At 42.4% G+C, this 23,883-nt stretch overlaps 1 protein-coding gene across 3 annotated transcripts in view; it reads right to left on the reverse strand.

Moving 5' to 3' along the window:
* CACNA1E (calcium voltage-gated channel subunit alpha1 E) overlaps positions 1-23,883 on the reverse strand; it is a 396,969-nt gene that overhangs the window by 276,131 nt on the left and 96,955 nt on the right. For all 3 annotated transcript variants that reach the window (XM_068239700.1, XM_068239701.1, XM_068239699.1), the window contains exon 3: positions 2,203-2,306. In XM_068239700.1, the coding sequence (XP_068095801.1) occupies positions 2,203-2,306 (104 nt within the window). The remainder of the gene's footprint in view (positions 1-2,202; positions 2,307-23,883) is intronic.

Genomic DNA, 23,883 nt, shown 5'->3' on the forward strand with positions numbered 1-23,883 from the left:
GGGGATCCTTCTGTTCTGTCTTCTGGGATCGCGCTAGCCACTTTTCGCTAGCGCTGGGGATCCTTCTGTTCTGCTACTCTGTACCTGGATCGCGCTAGCCACTTTTCGCTAGTGCTGTGGATCCTATCTCTCGCTTGTCCCTGTTTTCGTGTGTCTGTCTTGTCTGATTCGAAACGCTTGCTGTAGGCTCGGTGAGGTAACCGTTAAGCAAGCGCTCGCGTTCTCTGTTTCGTGTTTGTCTGTCTTTGGTTAGTTAGGCGTGCTTGTCTCTGTTGTGCGTAACACGCGGAGACCGCGCACGAACGCGTGCACTGTTGCGAATGAGTGCGGTGTTCGCGTTCAGCTAGCGTTTATTATTTTCTTTATCTTTCTCTTTGTATGATTTGCTGCGCCTTTGCTACCCTTGTGCTCTGTCCTGCTCAGTCTTGTGTCGCTATTGGCAATCGCCATTCTTGCGATTGCGTTTCCTACTTCGTTTCCGCCGTTGTGTGTTCGCCGTCGCTGGGTGGCGACTAATTTGGTGGGCACACATTGGTTCTGTCCTTTTGCTCTGTTCCCTGTGGGCTATCCAGCCCTGCCTGATTGTACCTTGTCCCGGATCTGTACAATTCCCATTTGGCATCTGTGGCTGTGCAGCGGCTGTGTTCGCCTGCACTCCACAGCGCCATCTGCCGGTGGGAATTGCCCTCTGCGGGTGCATAGCACCTAGCCTGGGTGTCCGCAATAATACGCTTGTGGAGGAAATCCGCCGCGTCAGCGCACGTCTGGTGCGCTGACCACGGAGACGATTCCACAACCGTTACACTAATGGACTAACTAGAATAGTGTTTCTCAACATTTTATTGGTATCTACCCCTTCTAAAACCCTGTACTCACCAAGTACCCCCTAGCATAGTAAACATGATCACAAGTACCCCTTGACAAATATATATTTAATCGTAGTACATAATTGGTTCTAAACCATTTCCAAGCAATTACTGTTGCTTTTAATTAACTAAAATACTAATTTGGTGTTGTTTAAATAAGATTTATCAATTTCCAAAACTCTAAATTTGTATTCTTAGTTAACTATATCAAGCCCGAGTACCCCCTGGAACCATCAGAAGTACCCCCTGGGGTACACGTACCGCATGTTGAGAACCTAGGATTACTAGACCATGGTGTCAGATTTCAAGACATTCCTAAAATCCATATATTAGTTGTTGCTCCTTTAGATCTACAGAGGTAGAGAAGCCAATCTGTATCTCATGATACGCCTGCACCTACTCCTGTAGGATGGCATCTCCAGTCACACCCCCTAACATCTCCAGACAGTCACACCATGAAGCATTAATGAGCAAAATACATATTGGCCCTTATTTAATTCACTTCTCCTAAGTTTTCTCCTAGGAGATTATTTTTTATCTTCTCTTTAAAATAACTTTTCAGTAATATGCAATTGAAAAAGTACCAAAAAGGAGGTGGAAAAGTACTATAAAAATATTTTTTATATTTTCTTGCGTTCCGGTGGTTTAAAAGACATTTTATTGACAAAGTGTGAAAATATCAGGGTCATGGAATATGTTGGCGCTTTATAGATCAATAATAATAATAAAAATAATAATAATATCATCACCAAAGAAAAAACTTAGGAGAAAAAGTAAATTGCATATGTGCCATTGACATTTTGAAAATCAAACCTAACCATGAATTAGGATTCCTTCTTTATAGCAACATTTAGAGATAAGCATTTAGCACAGTGGGGTTGGTTACCGGATAATATTTATAATTACAAACGGCAGTTATTCCAGTCTTAAAAACATGACTAAGAATTTCATTAAAATTGTAACATTTTCATTGAATTTCACTCTTGTAAAATTGAGTTAAATTTAATTGGTTTCAAATTTAAATCTCATCATTTCTATTCAGCTGACATGCTAGGAACTGTTTTTATTTTTTATAAACACTATTTTTGCTCTAAATAAATAGTATGCGCTTAGTGGAATAAATATGTTTTCCATCCCTGATTATCATCCTCCCCTGCTTTACAGCGGTACATGGCATGAAAATGTTGATCTAATTATTATCGATATAAGTCAGATAAAATGAATTGATGACATGGGAGGTTGCCGGTTTATCACTCTACATTAACGGGCGTGGGCTGAGATTTATTTACAGCTGATTATACAGAAAATTAAAAAAGTATACGAATATTTCACTTACTTGGAATTCCTGAGACCAGCTTGAGAGGTCGGAGGACACGCACGGCCCGCAGCGTCCGCAGGTCCACATGGGTATTAAAGTGAGTTCCAGCTGTGGCCAGAATGCTGCAATCAGAAAGGGGGAAACTCAGTTATTCTAAACATCCTGGATTTAATTCTGAACAAGCCAATAGCTTCAAGAGACCTGAAAACTTCTTATGTAAAAATATTTAAAACAAACCTCCCCCTAAGGAAGGTTTGAAAACGATGAGTGCCTTGGAGGGGGGATGCAGCGTTACATAAACTTACCTACGGTGGCTCCATGAGGGCATCCAGCTTGCAGCTGTCAATTCTGCGATGCCGTGGTTCAAAGTGCCCAAGATGTCCAGTGCGTCCCAGCCGCTACTGGGTACTGGGAGATGTAACATACCAGCCTCTGGTGCATTCTGGGAAATGTAGCATCCCCAGCCGCTGGTGCATGTCTGGAGATGTAGACATATTTCCCAGGCGGAAGAGGTAAATACATTAACTACTTTAGGACTGAGCTGATTGAAATCTACGCCCTGTTTTGGTGGTTACAAGGCGTAGATTTCAATCAGCCACCACTGCGTGCATCTGCCACTTTCTCCTGCCCATATTCGACGTTCGGTACCAATCTAAGATTTCGATTGAATACTGCGAGACCACTGGGGCGCTGGGACATGAGGATGATGCTGTGAGTGTGACATATGTCACAGCACCACAAACAAAATGCTTGCAAGCTTGGAAACCACCCCTCTCAGTTCTGGTGTACTCTAAACTGGCAGTATAGGAAACCAAAATATCAGCATGACAGCCAGGCAGCTGACATTTTAACAGGACAAAATAAAGATGGCAGGCTCCATGTCCCTTCAGTATTTTTTACAACTTCTACAGAGCTGCTTTAAAATGTACACATTTTAATGACACCTTTTCAAAGATTGAGATGAAAACATACCTTTTACCAAAACAAATATTAACATTAATGGCTTTCCAATGCATTTTCCAGAATAAAAAAATGGATATAATTGACAACAACTGATAATATATAAACACTGATATATATATATATATATATATATATATATATATATATATATATATACAGTATATACATATATACAGTATATACATATATACTGTATATGTATTTCCAACTAAGCTTTCCATCTATTAGTCTGTACATCATTTCTTTCAGGATCAGGATGTTCCATGAATACATTTGACTGACACATTGCATAGAATGTTTAATATACTGGCAACTAGCTGTCAAGAACACAAGAAAATGAGAAAAACAACAGATTTTTTTTCCTGTGCACATTGTTCAAAGATCCTGCGCATCCCGCATTGCGTTCACCAGCACGTGTCAGGAATTATCAGTGCACAATGTCCTTGGAATACCCTGCAATACCTATACAGAGTTAAATGGAAATTCCATTCTCATAATATAGTTACACTAAATATAGAACCGTACTGCATTGGTCCTTTTGCTGCTTGTGTTTCTTTTTTTTATTTTTTATTTATTAAAAGTTATCTCTCCATTTCAACCTGTAGTCAGCTAAGAGTTTCCAAAAGAGACAGTCTGCTGAAGCTCCAATTCTTTCTACTTTGACCTGGACTGTTTTTAGGCATAGGCACCCCAGGCAGATGCCTAGGGTGAGAATTCCATGAGTGGGCACCACAGAACTACTGCTTTGTGGAAATGCTATGTACAGCTGCCAGTTCCATTTAAAAAGGATGGAAATTTAAACATTGAAACATTAAAAGGCATCCATGGCTATAATTACTAGGTAATTCCTGGGAGATCTGATCCAGGGATTTATCTGACTGCCACCTGGATTTGGGAAGGATTTTTTCCTTTTTAAAGTGGACCTGAATGCTTGCACTGGACAGAAGGGCAATATAGAGAAATGCACCCTGTATGTACTTAGAGAGTTTAGCCTGTCTAATTCCCCCTCATTTGTGACTAAGCACAAGTTGTAATTTGACCCCTTAGCTGTGTCAACTGACTGCCATGGCAGAGAGCTCATTTGTAAATACAAGTTGTTAACAATATCTCTGCTTCCATGAAAGCAGGAAGTAGACAAACTGCAGATTTATTGCAGAATTTGTATCAGCCGTGACTAAGAAATGTTTTTCTTTGAAGGTTATTATGCTGTTGCTTATCTTTTAAAGAGAGACTGAAGCGAACAAAAATTGCTATTTTTACCTTCTAGTTCGCTTCAGTACTCTCAGTAGATGTAAACCGCCGCATCCAAGCCGCAAAACAAGGGCTTTAGACCCCCCAAATCCCCGTGGGGGCAATCCAGCCAGCGCTTCCTGAAAGAGGCAGCACTTTCAGCAGCAGCTCTGCCTCTACTGATGTCAATCGCCACGGACCGCCGCCTCTCCCCGGCCCTCTCACTCTTCCTTCACAGAAAGGGGGGGGGGGAGAGGCGGAGATCCGCACGGCGACTGACATCAGTAGAGGCAGAGCTGCAGTTGAAAGCTCTGCCTCTCAGGGCAGCATAATCCACGACCAAGATGGTCGTGGATGTTTGCCCCGGGATTTGGGGTGTCTAAACACCTCGTCTTGTGGCAAGGATGCGACGGTTTACATCTTCTGAGACTACTGAAGTGAACTAACAGGTAAAAATAGCAATTTTTGTTCGCTTCAGAGTCTCTTTAAAGCACAGAAGATGTCCTGAGTTCAGATCCACTTCAAGGCTAATTGGCTAAGGCCTTGTAATGTTTTTCTGCCTTCCTCTGGATCAACTGGAATATGTGCAGGTTCAGGATGGTGGTTTTTTTTGTTTTGTTTTGTTTTTTTCTGGTTGAACTTGATGAACGGATGTCTTTTTTTAACCAACCAAATTATGTAACTACTAAATGGGCTGATTAGAATAACAAAAGAGTCCTTGACAGAATAACAATGATATTGTAACGATTTGTGTCAGCAAATAACAGAATTCTGATTATTAGGTGATCTGCAGTATCACCTATAATGCAGATATATACCTGATTATATGGTGATCTGCAGAATCACGTATAATACTGGTATATAAGAAACTGATGTGACAACAAATGGCAATGAGTGATTGGTGCAACAGTAGTATTGATAGCTTTGGCAATACCTCACCAGAGGAGCTGGTGGGTACTAACAGTACAGTGCCCCTCACCAGAGTCAAGGGCCCTCTGGTGATAGTAGAGTGGTCAGACAGATCGGGTTCTGCAACAGACAGACAGATGCAGTACAAAATCAGGAGGCAGAGACAGGAAGGTATAAGCAAGCAGCAAGATCAGATGGGCAGAGGTACAGAGTCACTGAGCAGAAGAGTAGTCAGAACAAGCCAGAGTCATGCACAAATAATAACACAGTAATGTAAATCTTTAAGGCTATCAAACAATTCCTATCTTGTGTGAAATCCCCGGTTTCCTCCCGGATCAAAGCACACCCGAACTATCTAAGGGTCTGAGCGCTAACACAGAGTATTCGCAACAGCAGACAAGTTGCGAGTGATTCAGCTAGGCTTATGAAGCAGAGGAGACCCCTCTGGCACGCCCCCTCCTATCAGCCAATGAGGAGCGGCGAGCGTCTCCTCTGACGTCAGCCGACCGGCCGGTCAGCTGACGCGCCTCCTACCTGCATAAAGGTCCTGTCTGTGTGCGCGCACGCGACAAAGCAACCCTATGTGCAACTGACAGCCCTGTCCTCGGCGTGCTAGATGCCTGAGGCACGGATACACTGCTAAACAGGGAGCTGGAGGCAGCTGCGGTGGTAGCGCTGTTCACCGCGGCTGCCTCTCCAACGTTTGTTACAGATATGGCAGATGCTAATAATGTGCTAATTATAACTGTTTCAGGATTTGGTCATTATTGAATGCTGTACAAACAAAATTATCAATCTGAAATAATATTTGTCATGAATCAGTGGAATATATAGAGTAAAGTGTGGGGAAATTTTTTTTTTCACTCAACAAAACTTTAATTTCCCTTTAAGACACAGAAAGAACAGAAAGAGTTGGAGTGATCCCAGCAACTCAGAAAACACAAAACTGGGCCATTGTTCAACTAATTTCTTTAATTACAGGCCAGAGCCTCACTCCCTACTGTGAATCCAACAAACTCTACAATTAGCAATCGAAAATTATGTTCTCAAGCCAGCCCTTTCCAAACGATCCAGTTTCTTGACAATGGCCATTAACAGACGTGTGCTCTAACTACTTGATCGACTACAATGGCTTGATTTGAACAACAATATAATCCCATTAAAGGTTAAATATACGATTTAATACAAGTGCGACCCAAGATTTATTTCCTAAGGCAGGGAAGGAAGCAGGGAAGGAGGGAAATTGTACTATAATATTCAGTAGATATATACAGTAGTACAAGGGTATGTTTTCAACCATGTTTCCAAAGAAGTTGGGACGCTGCTTAAAAGGTAAACAAAGCAGAATGCGATCATTTGTAAAACCCTATATTGATGTCACGATCTGCTCTGCTGGCCTTGTTTCCCTGGACATTTGGATAGTTTCTTATGCAGCTTACATAATGCAAGTCCGGGGGAAACAGGCCTTTTCTGTCAGCTCGCTGCTGTGGATGGATTTGCATCCATTTGTCATGCAAATTGCTTGCTGGCTTCCTTGGAGGGTTTTGAGTATAAATGTCACTTCCTCCCAGAATTCCTTGCTCGTCATCAGGTTACTGTTTGTTAGTTTACCTTAGAGCCTCAGCATCTTCTTACTACATTCTAGTGTAGTTAATTCTTGGGGAGTGCTCCTTGCACTCCTATTTAGTGCAGTCAGGTTCGTGTTTAATTTGTACGGCCTATTCTGTCTTGTCTGTGCGATTGTACTATTGCCAGCGGTGGCTATTAGTAAATCGTTCTGTCTGTCTTAGATCGCATTCGCCCTAGCGTTAGAGGCGGTGGATCTTTTTTGTCTGAACCTTGGAGTATAACCTTAGCTGCGGTGCTACTGGTTACTCCTTCTGTCTGTCTTGTTGTGCGGATCGCACTCACTCTTGCGGAAGAGCAGTGGATCCTTTCAGTCCTGTTCCTGTGTACGGATCGCACTTGCTCTTGCGGAAAAGTAGTGGATCCTATCTGACCTGTTCCTGTTGTCTGTCGGTCTGGAGCAAACGCTTGCTGTTGCCTGAGGTAAGGCAACCAATTAGCAAGCGTTTCTGTTATTTGTTTGTTTGTGCTTTCTGTGTTCATTTGCTAGTCAGGGTTGGCACGTTTTGTCTCTGTTGCGCTTATCGTACGGAGACCGCGCCATTAACGTGTTTTGTCGCTGTTGCCCTTCTCGTGCGGCGACCGTGTTTAGCTAGTGCATTTGTTATTTACCTTGGCGTTCTGATTGTAATTGTTTGCTGTGTCTTTCTTACTACACCTATGTTCTGTCTTTACTCAGTCTTGTGTCTCTGTTACAATCACCTCTCCTGCGATTGGTGTTCTCACTCTGGCCTGTTCTGATGTGAAGTGTCTACCGTCGCTGGGCGGCGACTAAATTGGTAGACATTTAAATAGTCTCTTTCTGTTCCAGTTCACTTCTGTCTTGCTGTCTTGTTTCTCTTTGCTCTGTTCTGTCTCTAGTTGTGCAATTCCATCTGACATCTGTGGATGTGCAGAGACTTTGTTTCTCTGTACTCCACAGCACCACCTGCTGGTTGGAATTCCTTTACACAAATATATACATCTATCTACTGGGTACTCTGCTTCCGTGATTGTGGAGATTCTCCTCTGCTCAGCGCACACGGCATGCGCTGACTCTGGAAATCTACTTCAGATCATTACAACTGAATTGAAAAACATACAAAAACATCACAGGCTTAACCACTTCACCTCCAAGGGTTTTCATCTTAAAAAAACCAGAGCAATTTTCACCTGTCAACGCTCCTTTAATTCATTCACCTATAACTGTATTACTACTCATCACAACAAAATGATCTAAACCTTGTTTTTTTTTGCCACCAATTAGGCTTTCTTTGGGGGTTACTTTTTGCTAGGAATTATTTTATTCTAAATGTGTTTAAACAGGAAAAAAAAAAGAAAAAAATGGAAAAAATTAATTTGGTTCTCAGTTTTCGGCCATTATAGTTTTAAAATAAATACATGTTACCGTGATTAAAACCCACACATTTTATTTTCCAATTTGTCCCAGTTATTGCAACGTTTAAAAATTTTCCCTAGTAAAATGTATGGCGCCAATATTTTATTTGGAAGTAAAGGTGCATTTTTTTTAGTTTTGCGTTCATCCCTAATTACAAGCCCATAATGTATAAAGTAACAGTAATATACCCTCTTGACATACATATTTAAAGATTTCAGTCAATAAAGAAACGTTTTATGTATTTTTTTGTACATTTTTTATTTTTTTACAAATATTTTTTGGGTGTAACTATTGGGGAGTGTGGGAGGTAAGGGGTTCATTTAAAATGTAAAATTGGTCTTTTTAATAAAACAAATGTTTTTAGATGTGATTTTACTTTTGGCCACAACATGTCCTCATGCAGTAGTATTACTACGCAAAGCGGAAGCAATGCGTGGACGTGTAAATATCGGGTTTTGAGAATGATGCATTCATTCACACGGGGACTTAGATCAATGAATGGAAACTGTGTTCCCATTCATCTCCTAAATAAGGAATAGCGGCAGTATTGGTGGTGGGAACGTGCAGGGGGGGGGGGGGGGGAGCTTGAGTGCATGGCAGGGAGGGATGTAGTAGCTACATCCCTGCAAGAAGATATGGGAAAATGCAGGGACGTAGTTACTCGTCCCAGGGTCGGGGAAGTGGTTAAACTGAGAAATGTTTCATGAAAACTATATGTTTATTTTGAAGTTGATACAATCAAAGTTTAAAAAAAAATAAAAATAAAGTTCAGACATAGGCAATGGATGGTTGGACATCTCTCATCCAATTAGGTGAAAGTCTGTAGGTGCCCATTAACGGTAAATCTCCTGAACGATCAACAGTAAGATCGGATCAGGTTCTGATATCGGTGCCAATCGACAAAGAGTGATCATTCTATCAATCGTTCTGTTGACCCGAATTTCTGAATGATTATTTTTATAGCTTATCATTTTCCCCTCCATTGGTTGGCCTAAACAACTGTTTCTGAAGGATCGCAACAATTCAACCAAATGGACGATCCTTCTGGAAATTGTACTGTTTATGGGCACCTTTAAACTGGCCAAGTACTATTCAATTATCACACATTTTTGCAATTAAGATTACCATGTAATGTTAATTTGTATAGAAGTGATTGGAAAATTGATCAGAAAAACGATGGGAAATCAGATCGGACTTGTCAGAAATAATCAGTTTGAATGTCAATCTGACTGAAAATTGCATTGTGTGTACCAGGCATAACACTGCAGCGTGGCCTACTGAGCGCGCCCTCACTGGCTGCAGCTCTTGAGCGCTTTGAGTCTGATAGGAGAATAGCGCTATACACTTTTTGGCATTATTATTATTACAACAAAAGATCACACGCAACATCAAAACATGCTCCATGCTGCAATTAAAGAGAAACTCCAACCAAGAATTGAACTTTTTCCCAATCAGTAGCTGATACCCCATTTTACATGAGAAAGACAATGATTTTCACAAACAGACCATCAGGGGGCGCTGTGTGACTAATTTTGTGCTGAAACCCCTCCCACAAGAGGCTCTGAATACCGCGGTACTGCTGGCAAACTGCCACAATGTAACAATGTTCAGAGACAGGAAATAGCTGTTATTAGCTGTCTGTAACAGACAGAGCAGCTAGAAACAGCTAAATAACCTGCCCACAGTAACAATGTCACCATGTAATAAATGTCAGAATGTGAATCTGGGAGAGGAAAGATTTTACAATGGGCAAACACTGACTAAATCATTTATACATAATTATGGTAAAAAATGAAGCACTTTTTTTACTACATTATTTTCACTGGAGTTCCTCTTTAAGGCTGCTGATAAAGACAGGGCTCCTTGGAGAAGAACTACAAAGATATGAGAATAAAATATTACAACTGCTGTGTGTTTTTGTAGAGTTTAACATGTTGGATCAGTATTTATTGGGTGTCAGGAGAGGAGATCCCTACAACCAGCCAAAGCTGCTCCTACCATATAGCATCCCATCAGCCAATGGGACACTCATACCCCCCCTCCCCCAAAGGTTTGCTGCATGCAGGAACTAACTCAGTCCAAAAGCCACACCTGTTAGCAGTGGCCATAAAAGGTTGAATCACTCAGTAGTTCATACAGTGTTGATGTATGTGCTAATTATGCAAATATGTTCATTCATGTGCATAATTAGGTGCTAAATTAACACAACACTTTGCTCAAGCTCTTGAATTTGAAGATTGAGTGACAGCAACAAGATCCTAAGTAGGAGTTAAAACAGGAGTTAATGATACTGTCAGATGAATCAAAACCTGTGTCACTTTGGTAGACATCTGGGTGATAATGAGTAAGTTAGGATTTCAGCTGCTGGCAGACTGCTGATTAGTCAGTTAAGTAGCATCTGTCCATAGCACTGATAGGGCTGGTGCACACCAAGAGCGCTTCCGAGCGCTTTTAAAATTGCTAGCTCTTCAAAAAAGTGCTTGGCTAATGTGTTTGTATGGGATGGATCACACTAGTGCGATGTGATTTTTTCCCAAACGCGGGTCCTGCAGCGTTTTGGAAGCGTCTACACCTTAATGTAAAGTATAGGAAAAGTGGACACAGCGATTTTTCTTGCTTTTAAAAAAAAAAAAACAGATCACTTACAGCTCAAAGTCTATTTCTCAACACAATCACACTAGAAATCCATAGGAAAATCACTTCAAAGCTAGCATTTGCGATTACGCCTGACAAAGGCTGCAGACATGATATGAATTGGTTCACATTATTCCTAAAATGACCTGTTTTCAAAACAACCTTATAAACATTTTACTACATGTCAGATCTATCTGCACAGCTCCTGCATTTGATTGGTCCATGTCAAAGCTGCATATATTTGCATGCAATTAGCATAAAATGTGCTTCATTATTAGCATCTGAATGACCATCTATACTCTTTAGCAAAAACAGGGGAATGAGATGGTCACAAAAATGCTGTACAATGTCTGTGTTTAATACTGATGCCTATTTGAGCTTCTGCCTGATAACTACCTTAGTACATAATTTATACAGGTAAACCACATGACCCCAGATTTACCTATTCTGAAACCTCCATGGAGTAGCTAGTTGATCAACAAGTTCTTGTGTTTTTAAACACTTTTGCCCAACTGGTGTTTGCTAAAATGGCCCTTCAGCATTGTCTTTTGTGCCCCCTCTGCACATTGTTTTGCTCTCTTACAGTAGCACACAGGGGGTAAAGCTTTGGAGGGTGTGGTCACTGGCATTTTTTGGACATGACTGTAAGCTGGCCTTTGTTTAACTGCAGAACAAGTGTATGGTCATGTGGGACAAGTGGGGAGCATGGCTACAACTAGTGTTGGTGTACAAATTCAGAACATTGTTTCAAATTCACCCAACACCACACTTCAGCACTGAACCTGTGGACAGGGTCGGGGGTGTTCACTTACTTGCTCTTAACAGCAAGTTTCACGTGACTCTGATACTTCCTCCTTTCGGCTTTGGAAGGCATACATTGCAAGTAAGTGAACTGCCCCTGACGCTGTCCACAGGTTCAGAATCAGAATTCTTTTATTTCGCCAACCACGGTTGGACCGTGCCCGGAATTGGATTTGGCACATTGGTTGGCACAGAAAGAGTAGTACAAACAGACAGTGCTGAATGGTGCTGAAGTGTGGTGCTTGAACACCCAAACTACTAGCTACAACTGCTTCTGTGGTAGAAACTCCACCGGTAAGTCTTGGCTTGACAGTGTCTGGGGTGTGGCTGCAGACAACTCTGTGGTCAGACTCCTCAGTCAGGAAGTCCTGGCTGCAGAAATATTCCCACTACTCTCTTTAGTTAAATTTTCCAATAAAGTACTATAGGAGAAAGCTAAGGCTGTATGTATTATAGGGAAGAATTTGGCATAGCTAATCAGCCTAGGCTAAGCATTACAGAGAGGGCAAGGCTACATGCAATATACTGCACAGCAATATACTCCGTAGCTATAGGAAGTGTTTCTTTTACTGAAACCAGGGAAATTACAATAACAACGGATATCGTAATTAATGTACTGCATTCTGCTGTACGTTACTACTGTGCCTCTTTACCCATGCAGTAAGTGGCTTCCCTAGCACTGACATCCTCCTCTGTCAGCTCATACACTGTCATTGGTTGAGGAACACAGAGGAAGATTTAGGATCAAGGATTCTGATTGACTGTTTGAAGCAACTGCATCTCATCTGCATCTCTATGACACCATATATGACGTAAAAATGCTCCTTATCCTATTTTGATAAAATCTCTCACCCATATTCAGTGAAGTGAAATTATGGGCACACCCCTGCCTATGACATCACCTTCTTAACTCAGCACCAATGCAAAAATCAGTGTGCAGACATTTGAGGCAAAAGAGCGGGGCCAAATTGCAGTGACCCTTTTCTGCAGCAGGGAACAGGGAAGTTCACTGTTACCCAGAGTTGGCCCGAACCTCTGATTTTCGGTTTGCGAACCGGGTTTGCGAAACTTCCGCAAAAGTTCAGTTCGCCCAAACTTTCGCGAACCGCAATAGTCTTCAATGGGGAGGCGGAAACTACAAACACTTATGCTGGCCACAAAAGTGATGGAAAAGATGTTTCAAGGGGTCTAACACCTGGAGGGGGGCGTGGCGGAGTGAGATAAACGGCAAAAGTCCCGGGGAAAAATCTGGATTTGACGCAGATTTCCAATGGATTTCAGCTTTTGATCGAGTGGCCATGTTGTTGTATAAATATCTGCCGAATTCGATAATCACAATCCACCGGATATCGATGGCAAAAATTATGTAGTTACCCTACCCGTCAAATCATTTTTTGTACACCCAAACAAAACAGCATGTGGCCATTTTCTTGCGGACGATTGCCACGGTGATAAATAACTGCATGTGTCAGGAACGAGGCCGATTTCACAGGAAAATAAATGCTAAAATAACAGTTTGTTTTTCCAATAAAAGTACACTGCAGTTACAAGTGAACAGTGGTTTATTTTAGCAGCATCTTCATACTACAGTGAATTGTTGCCTCTTACAAACTGCTTACCCAGCCATAGCTCTAGGCGCTTGGTTCCAGAATTACGTTTGGCGCTCATTAAATCTCTCATGGTAACCCTTTCCTGGCAAGGCAGGTGGCTACAACGCTCAGTTGCTGTGGATCCAGGCCTGGCACACATCACTGTCTCGTGAACATGTGCCTGTAATAAGAGGCCTTGTCATATTATTTCATTTTAACAACCAAGTCCAGGCTGTGAACATGCTAATTATTTTCTTGGCTCTGTCACAATTTTTTTTTTTATTCCGCTCACACTTCAAAGTGTAGAATTTGTACCCGGTTTCGTCAGCTAAACTGATGATTTACAAAGTTGATTTAAGGTTAGGCTGAAAAATGAGGTGGACCCTTTTGTCTCTGAGAAAAGTCTGGAATGGAGGCCGACATGCTCCAAGGGTTGGTTTACATTGGGGCGATTCTTCAGCGCTTTGCTGATCGCCAGCGATCAGCAAAGGGCTGCTACAATGTATCCCTATGGATACATTCACACTGCAGCCGGTGCGCTTTTGATTAATCACAAACGCGCTGCATGCAGCGTTTTGGGGGCGATTGTGCTGTGATTCCCGTTCTATTGAATGGGAATCTCAAGTGAAAAGCGCACAAGAATTACAAGACTTTTTGTTATAATCGTGGGCTAACGGCGCTCCGAGAGCCGAGTGTGAACTAGCTCTTTGAGGTCTGATTGTTAAAGGACCACTATAGCGATAATTGTAAAATTTAAAATACACATTTAAAGAGTCCGAAGCCTCCAAAAATTCCTGTTTGTACTTGATAGTCCTCTTTAGCATTAATGCCCTAGCTGAAATGCGGCATTCCAGCGGCTGAACACTCAATTCATACCGCCAAAATCCCGGGGCAAAATTCCACGACTTTCCAGGTCGTGGATTTTGCTGCCCGGAGGAGGCAGAGCTTTGTGCTGTAGTTCTGCCTCCAGTCCAATCAATCTGCGCTGATCGCCGCCTCTCCCCGCCCCTCTCAGTGAAAGAAGACTGAGAGGGGTGGGGAGAGGCGGCGATCGGTGCAGATTGACACGAGTAGAGGCAGAGCTACTGCCCAAAGCTCTGCCTCTACCCAGAAGGAGCCCCAAATCTTCCCCCAGGGATTTCGGGGGGATTAATTGAGTGTTCAGATCTGGGGATGCAGCATTTCAGCTAGGGCATTAATGCTGAAGAGGCCTGTGAAGTAAAAACAGGTATTTGTGGAGGCTTCAGACTCTCTTTAAAAGAAGTAGTTTTCTCCCAGAGTAAATTACACTATAAATTACTTTTCTCCTATGATGCTGTCACTAACAGCAGGTAGTCAAAATCTGACAGGTTTTGGGCTAGTTCATCTACTCATGAGGGATTTTCAGAATTTCCTTTATTGTTTTTAAAAGCATTACCTGGAAAGGATTTATACAAAGATGCTGGCCAGCCTCCCTTCTCAGATGCACACAATTCTGGCTGTTGGACTAAGCAACTGCCTTTCAGGAAATGCATTTGAAAATAAAGAAAATCCTGAGGATCCCCCGTGAGGAGATGGACTAGTCCAAAACCCGTCAGACTTTTAACAACCTATTGTAATTGAGAGCGACATAGGAAAAAATAATTTATAGTGCATTTTACACCGGGCTAAATGTACTTTTATACATATGCATACACATGCTTTATACATTTTACAATTTTCCACAAAAGTGGTGCTTTAAAGAGAATCTGTATTGTTAAAATCGCACAAAAGTAAACATACCAGTGCGTTAGGGGACATCTCCTATTACCCTCTGTCACAATTTCGCCGCTCCTCGCCGCATTAAAAGTGGTTAAAAACAGTTTTAAAAAGTTTGTTTATAAACAAACAAAATGGCCACCAAAACAGGAAGTAGGTTGATGTACTGTATGTCCACACATAGAAAATACAACCATACACAAGCAGGCTGTATACAGCCTTCCTTTTGAATCTCAAGAGATCATTTGTGTGTTTCTTTCTCACTGCAGTTCTCATGCACTGAAGTTTCAGGCTGCTCTTTTTTCTCCTGCAAACAGCTTTGCCCTTGTCTGTAATTCTTCAGTATGTGAAAGCCCAGCCAGCTCAGAGGACGATTTATCCAGCTTGTAAAAGATAAGAGAGAAGAGAGAAGCTGCTCTAATCTAAATAATACACAGGCAGTGTGCATAGAGGGGCCTGGGAGGGGGAGTTCATATCAGAACCACAACACTGAAGAACTTGGCAGCCTTCCAGACACAGGCTGACAAGTCTGACAAGGGAAAGATACATTGATTTATTACAGAGACTGTGATAGCAGAAAGTGCTGCAGTAAGCCAGAACACATTAGAATAGCTTTTGGAACTTGTAGGATGACAAAAAACAGGATGCAATTTTTGTTACAGAGTCTCTTTAACCACTTCGCCATATCTGGACGCATATATCCGTCCAGATAGGCAGTGGTGCTGCAGCCGTGTGTTGCGCGCGATCGGGCGCGCGCCCGCGCGCGCCCCCGCTACCTCCCGCTGCCCCCCCGATCAGTGAATGGGAATATAATTCCCATTCACCGATCCAAGTCCCCGGCAGAAATACCGACGCTTTCTCATCAGAGAGCGTGGTATTTCTGCCCCCAGGAAACAACTTCTCTTCATTTTAGTTCCTAGATGCGACATCGTTCGCATCTAGGAACTTTTTGAATGTGGCCATCTTGTGGCCAAATAGTAAACTGCACCCACATACCTGTATTGAATAAAAAATACATTATTTTACATCTAAAATTGGCTATTTACCTCCCAAACTAAAATTACCCAAATACATTTTTGTATTAAAAAAAATAATAAAAAAAATTACAATTAAAAAAAAAAAAACTACATAAATAGTTACCTAAGGGTCTGAACTTTTTAAATATACATGTCAAGAGAGTATCTTATTACATTTTTTAAAATTATAAGCTTGTAAATAGTGATCGACGCAAATTGAAAAAATGCACCTTTATTTCTAAATAAAATATCGGAGCCATAAATTGTGATAGGGACGTAATTTAAATGGTGTAATAAGCGGGACAAATGGGCACATAAAATGCATGGGTTTTAATTACTGTAGCATGTATTAATTTTAAACTATAATGGCTAAAAACTGAGAAATAATGTTTTTTTTCCATTTCTATCTTAATCTTCCTGTTAAAATGTATTTACAGTAAAGTGGCTCTTAGCAAAATGTACTACCTAAAGAAAGCCTAATTAGTGGCGGAAAAAACGAGATATAGATCAATTAATTTTGATAAGTAGCGATAAAGTTATTAGCGAATGAATGGGAGGTGAACATTGCTTGGATGCATAAGATTTTCGAAGCTGTAGGCTGAAGTGGTTAAAGTGTACCAGAGATGTACTAAAAAATAGATTTGATACTCACCCACAGGTTCCTCCAGCAGCATAAACACATGTGAGTCCCACGCCATCCTTCCGCGGTCTGTCGTTCAACCACGATCAGCGCCAGTAACAGGCTCAGTCGGGTCCAGTCTGGGTCTACTGCACATGCGCGGGAGGCCTGCGCATGTGCAGAAGACCCAGACTAGACCCGACTGAGCCAGTTACCGGGGCTGATTGCGGCTGAACGGCAAACCGCGGGAGGATGGCGTGGGACTCACATGTGTTTATGCTGCTGGAGGAACCTGTGGGTGAGTATCAAATCTTCTTTTTAGTACATCTCCGGTTTACTTTAACCACTTGAGGACCCACCCTTTACCCCCCCTTAAGGACCAGCGCTGTTGTAGCTGATCTGTGCTGGGTGGGCTCTGCAGCCCCCAGCACAGATCAGCGTGCAGGCAGAGCGACCAGATCGCCCCCCTTTTTTCCCCACTAGGGGGATGATGTGCTGGGGGGGTCTGATCGCTCCTGCCTGCCGGGTGTTGCGGGGGGGGGGGGCACCTCAAAGCCCCCCTCCGCGGCGAAATCCTCCCTCTCCCTCTCTACCTGGCCCCCCCTGGAGATCCGGGCTGCACAGGACGCTATCCGTCCTGTGCAGCCAGTGACGGGACGTCCCCTGTCACATGGCGGCGATCCCCGGCCGCTGATTGGCCGGGGATCGCCGATCTGCCTTACGGCGCTGCTGCGCAGCAGCGCCGTACAAATGTAAACAAAGCGGATTATTTCTGCTTGTGTTTACATTTAGCCTGCGAGCCGCCATCGGCGGCCCGCAGGCTATTCACGGAGCCCCCCGCCGTGAATTGACAGGAAGCAGCCGCTCGCACGAGCGGCTGCTTCCTGATTAATCAGCCTGCAGCTGGCGACGCAATACTGCGTCGCTGGTCCTGCAGCTGCCACTTTGCCGACGCGCGTTATGAGTGCGCGGTCGGCAAGTGGTTAAGGATGTATATACTTTGGAATAGTAATGTAAGCAAGTGTTCATTTGAAAAAGGTGCATAGAATTTCTTGAAAAAATCCCTACTTTTAATTAGATGACTGAAACTACCACTTGCAACACATTTTTTTGTAAATATCCCCCGTGTTGCCATGTAATGAAACTCCAATCAAATCAGACAGCAGAGCTTGTGCTACACTTTCGGCACTGCCCTGCCTTTCTTTCTGTAGTGTAGAGTGATGCAGTCTGCTTTGCCCCTTAACACCAGGCATTCTCCCGGGAACTAAAATGTCACTGCTGTCTATATCTAGCAATCTGATGCTCATTGATTGATTAATTTTAGGCTATGTGTGCACATGCATGCATCACGTAATATTAAGGGGCCCATACACTGGCCGATTTTAGCCATCATTCGATCGATCGATTCTATAGAATCGATCAAAAATCGATTCTTTAAAATCTGTCGATCAATCAATTTGTGCCTGATTTGGATGGATTTGATCTATCTGACAGGATGGATGATCTAGGTCGATCTGCTGCTGGTAGCAGATCCATGGCCCATAGAGTTGCACTGGATCTAATGGTCTAATCATGCATTTAGATACATTTCCTATAAATTGCATTCTGATACTGTTCCTAGTGTGTGGCACACATCAGATAGATTCCTGTCAGATTTGACTTGACAGGCATCTGACAGAAATCTATCTGATGGTCAAATCTGCTGCAAATCTATAAGTGTATAGCCACCTTTAGTCTATGGTAGTCAGGACCAATCAGATCTAGGCAGCATCTCCGTGGTCCTTGCTCCCCACAGAATGACACGCACCAGGGAGGGGGGAAGGCTGAACACTGCTAGAGTATAGAAAATGACTGTTCTGACAGACAAGACAGCACTGCCTCACTCACAGCACTGTTGTCTTATTTGCAGTTTTGATTTTAGATTAGATTAACAACCTTTTCCTGAAATATACACTGCATTGCTGCAAGTAGTAATATTCTCAGAAAGCTGCGTGCTCCCTTCTCCTGCAGTAATATCAACATCATAATGATGCAGAGACAAGCTGTAGCCCAGCTTGCTATTATTAACCTCTTCAATCCTTTTTTTGCTCCTTTAGTTCATGTGAAAACATTTTAAAATAGAATTTTAAGTTCCAGAAGCCTCATTTGACAGAGAATTACAATGGCCAGCAATTGATTGTATAGGTAACCTGAAGTGAGAGACATATGGAGGCTGACTTATTGCTTTCCTTTCTTACAACACAGATTGCCTGTCTGCCCTGATAGCCTCTGCCTCTAATACCCTAGTCATATACACTGAACAAGCATGCAGATCAGATGTTTCTGACTGACGTCTGACTGGATGAGCCACACGTTGTTCCAGGTGTGTGATTCAGCCATTACTCATACCAAAGAGATCAGCAGGACTGCCAGGGCCAACACTGCAAATGCAGCCCAGGAGACTTGGGCGCAGCTGGCGCCACCATAGACCGGAATAGGAATTACAGCTATAGCAGCGCACAGTGAACAAGTTCGGCACCGTCAGAAGTCTGAGCTGAAGTTGCTTTTAAAACACTAATTCCGCTTCAAGCAATAGCTGGAAGTTGAATTACAGTATTCCCCACTATCCACGTGGACCTGGAGGGGGAAAAGTATTTAACGCCGCCGGGAATTCGTGCAATGAAATAAATAGGCAGCCACCATATGCCTCTCACCTTAAGTTATTATTATTATTTAGTATTTATTTAGTGCTGACATCTCCTGCAGCACTTTACAGAGTACATATTCTTGTCACTAACTGCCCCTTAGAGGGGCTTACAATCTAATCTCCCTTAATGTGCCCATTATCGGTACAATTTTTTCACCAAATGCGATCTTTCGATGCGATTTTAATAATGGAATAGTATAGAAATGTTGCCGTTTATGGAGGCAATTGAAAAGGAACGATTCCTTGGTCGATTGCTAAATAGGATAATATTGATACGAAAGGTGGATTTTATGATCAAATTTGAAGAAAGAATTGTTCAGTAAACGTGAATAATCGATAATTACCTTCCAATTATTTACTATTGTAAAAATCGCATCAAAAGATCGCATTGAAACAATTGTACTGTTAATGGGCACCTTAAGGGCCCTTTCACCCCGGGGCAGTGCGGTATTTTTACCACACCCCACGTAATGAAAGTCTATAGATCATACTTTCACATTATGGTGCAGCCCAACGGAAGAGACGTTTGCAGCACATTTGATAAATGATGCCATTGACCTGTCTACCAAGCAGTGTAGGGCCTGCTGATAACTAGGGATAGCGCCCACTTGTACACTTTTTCCTCTACCCATTTCAATAGAATGAGAGCCAAGTTCTGTTGTGTAAAGAGCTGAATGAATCTGCAGTGTTTAAACATCATGGCTGAGCAGGGTGTAACTAGACTTAATAGGGCCTCCATGCAAAAATGATAGCATGGTGCCCCCTTTGTCCCCGAACCTCACGGGATTGGGAGCCGGTGAATGGCAGCAGAGAGTGTTCTGCAGTGAAGCAGCCTCTGGAAGCCGAACAAAAAATACACACACTCCTGCACACGGTTTTTGTGAGTGATGTCCATTCATATTTCGATTACCTTACCCATTGGTTGGGTGCTAGATCTGGGTGCCAAGCCACGTCACCACTTAGACAACAGATGCAGATAAGGTCAGGTCCGCACTCCAGTTTCAAAATGCAGTGTTTCTGTTTACTGCATTCGTCAGCACAAACTTGACAATTGTTTCGGGGGCCCTAAGAGGTCTCCTTATTCAGAAAAGTGCAAGCATACAAAAGGTTTAAAAGATTTTGTATGTTTTGCACTTTTCTGTAGCGGAGGACCTCCTCTTAGGGACACAAAACAATTGTCAAGTTTGTGCTGACAAATGCAACAGAAACACTGTATTTTGAAACTGGTGTGTGGACCTGACCTTATCTGCTTCCGTTTTTGTGAGTGAATGGGGAGATTTCTATACTATTTGGCTGCACTTGAGGTTGGGGAGAGGAAGGTGAAGGGGCCCCCAAAGCCTTTGGGCCCCCCAGCAATGGCAGGGGTTGCAGGGGTGATCGCTATGCCTATGCTGGTTGGCATCCAGCATGGCAGTCACAGCCACAACAAACTGAGGTTCTCAAACTGCCATCTCTCATCAGGATAAATGCTGTGGTTTGGGGGGAAGGGAGGGCTACAAGATAGAAACTTTATGATCTTTCCAAAGCTGCAATATACCCAATTATGTTATTTTGAGCCTTATTGCAGCCATTTTCTTGTTTATCTAAATTGTTTGGCACTAAAGCAATAATCTCTAATGGATGATCATCACTGACGTCTCTTGTCTGTAATCATTTCAGATCTCCCAGGTCCATTATCTGCGACTTGATGAATAATTGCACGGAAAACCTGAAAAGTGGCTGCGTGTTTTGCTGCGTGTGATACGGTTTGTGTAGCGTGAGTACGGCGGTACTGAGCGCCATCCAGCGCGGCGGATGGGAAATGGTTAATCACTCTCTCTTGTATCGATGGCAATTCATCTCTTCATGCCATTATCCCGCTGTATCTTCTGAATGAAGGTGGCGAAATGTTACACATACATCCTGTACTAGTGGCATATGGCACATAAATCATTAACAAAAAATATTAATGAATTATTCATTCTAACCAAAGACCAAACACTTTGCTAATTGCCCTGGAAAATGGAAAAGAGAAATGTACGATATGTGTCGGGGAGGAAGGGGAATTCAAGTGCTGAGAAACACCCCTTTAATGACGTATACTGCATTCTGTACTGTAAATGACCTACATATACTTGTATACGATCATACAAGCACAGTGGCGTAGTGGTTAGCACTCTCGCTTTGCAGCGCTGGCTCCCAGGGTCCAATCCCAGCTGAGGCACTTTCTGCGAAGAGCTTGTATGTTCTCCCCGTGTCTTCATAGGTTTCCTCCAGGCACTCTTGTTTCCTCCCACATTCCAAAAACATACAGATAAGTTAATTGCCTTCTCCCTAAATTGGCCCTAGACTACGATACATACACGATACATACATCGAAATATGACTAGGGTAGGGATTAGATTGTGAGTCCCTCTGAGGGACAGTTAAAACGGACCCAAACCAAACATTTTTTTAATTCAAAATATTTAGTTGCACCGCTCTGACACATACAAAGATAACTAAACACCCCTCATGCCTATGAGTATTTCAGTGCATGCTTTTCACCCTTCTCTTTTCATAGCTAGGGTTATACTGGGGGCAGCCATTAGCAATTCCTCCTTTGCCAGACACCTGCTACTCCACCAGTCTGCTGGATTCTGTCCCGGCAATATGACAGGAAGGCAGGGGTTCCTCCAATAAATGTAAAATATTTTATATTTGTCATCATGCAGCTGAAAAAAGGCTGCTATTTATTATTATAATTTATAAAATAGATTTTATTTCTGAAATCTTGTATTTTTAATTTGGGTCCACTTTAAGTGACAAGACAATACGCTCTGTACAGCGCTGCAGAAGATGTCGGCGCTATATAAATACTAAATAATAATAATAATGTCTGAGAATCTGGACAGCTTATCAGACTCAGGCTGGAGTAGTCAATTAAGACAGAATGCTGGTTGGGCTTAGGAAGACTGTGATGGAATTTCTAATTAGGTTGTAACAGATTTAATCATAGCGAGAAGGCTGCAAATATATTACCGCTGAGAAACTCTTCAAATATGTTACTGATGACAGTTGTGAACATTTTAATATATTTTAGTTATCAAAAATGGCTTTTTTCAAACCTATCTCTTTCACAAGACAGCTGGCAACAGCATTTATCGAGGCATTCAGATTACCGTATTATTGTTACTACCAGTCTATTTTCAGTTTGTAGTATTATTGTTACTTTATCTACTTGACTTCATTTGTACAAACACCCTCTCAGCACCAAGTCCTTTCACTTTCAGTGGTGCAACACTTATTCCCATCATAGTCCTTACATACTTTAACTGACCTATACAATTTTGGAATCATCACCGTGGGCTGCATGGTCCCCAGTACAAATCCCAGCCAGGCATTCTCTGCATGGAATTGTATGTTCTCCCTGTATCTGCATTTTTTTTTAGGCACTCCAGTTGTCTCCCACAATCCAAAAACCTACATATAATTTAACCCTTTCCAATCCAACATATGAAAAAGTAGCTGCCGCTAGATGCCACTGTTGCCAATATAATCTGTCACAGCACCATTCTTTTCAGGTCAAAGTGAAGGACCATGTCTGACACTCTGACCGCCACCGGCCCCATCACTGCTGCTGTGCCTGGTCATATAAATATTGCTTGGGTGCATTTGGGGCGATCGTAGGGGTGCCGCTCTAGGAACTGGTCCAGCATGGCATCCTCCTATGTGGATCAATGTGTCAGAGACTTGGATCCCCTCCAGCTCCATGGAGTGTCATGTAATAATGAAATTACAATGTGCAAGGGGAGGAGCTAAAACACACAAGCTAGCAATTTCCACTTCATATTTGCTTTATTTTCAAATACAATATTAAAGAAGAGTCATCATGATAGTAAGAATCAATGGGAAATATGCACAGAAGTATAGTAAAGTTCCATAGCGCAGAGAGTATATGCCAATTATACCGTTAATTATGCTGATGTTGCACAATTATCGCAACTCCCGTTACCTAGATAATGCAAGTGTTGCTATGGTAACTCACGCTATGCTATATGTGTAGCATGCATTACTCTAACAATGCTAGGTAACACAAGTCTTATTGCACGAAAAGCGCTACCTAGTCAGTGTAATTAATGGTAAAATTGGCATGCGATCTCTGTATAGCAGCTTTACCATAATTGTGTGCATTTGCCACAACGTGAGTTAAAAAATAATGGCGTGGAGGAGAATTTACCTTTGAAAGAGTCAGTTATATAACCCATAGGTCTGGCAACAGAGTGCATGTTCCCAAATAGAAAGTATTTAGGAACATACTCCCTATGCTACATGTGGCAAACACTGCAGCTCACCAGATTCTTATCATTACGAAATGTGAAGTAGCTGCAATGCTGGACACAAAAAGTGCATCTCTTAGCAGAGGGAGGGGATAGGTGAAGTCACATGATCTATGTTCACAGGTTGAGACTGTCAGCTGCCTCTTCCTGTTCCTCTCTGACATTTCCCTGTGGACAGATTATGTGACAGGAGTAGGAGTGTGGACAGTCTTT

This window comes from Hyperolius riggenbachi, chromosome 6 (genome assembly GCF_040937935.1).
Source record: "Hyperolius riggenbachi isolate aHypRig1 chromosome 6, aHypRig1.pri, whole genome shotgun sequence".
Classification (NCBI taxonomy): Eukaryota; Metazoa; Chordata; class Amphibia; order Anura; family Hyperoliidae; genus Hyperolius; species Hyperolius riggenbachi.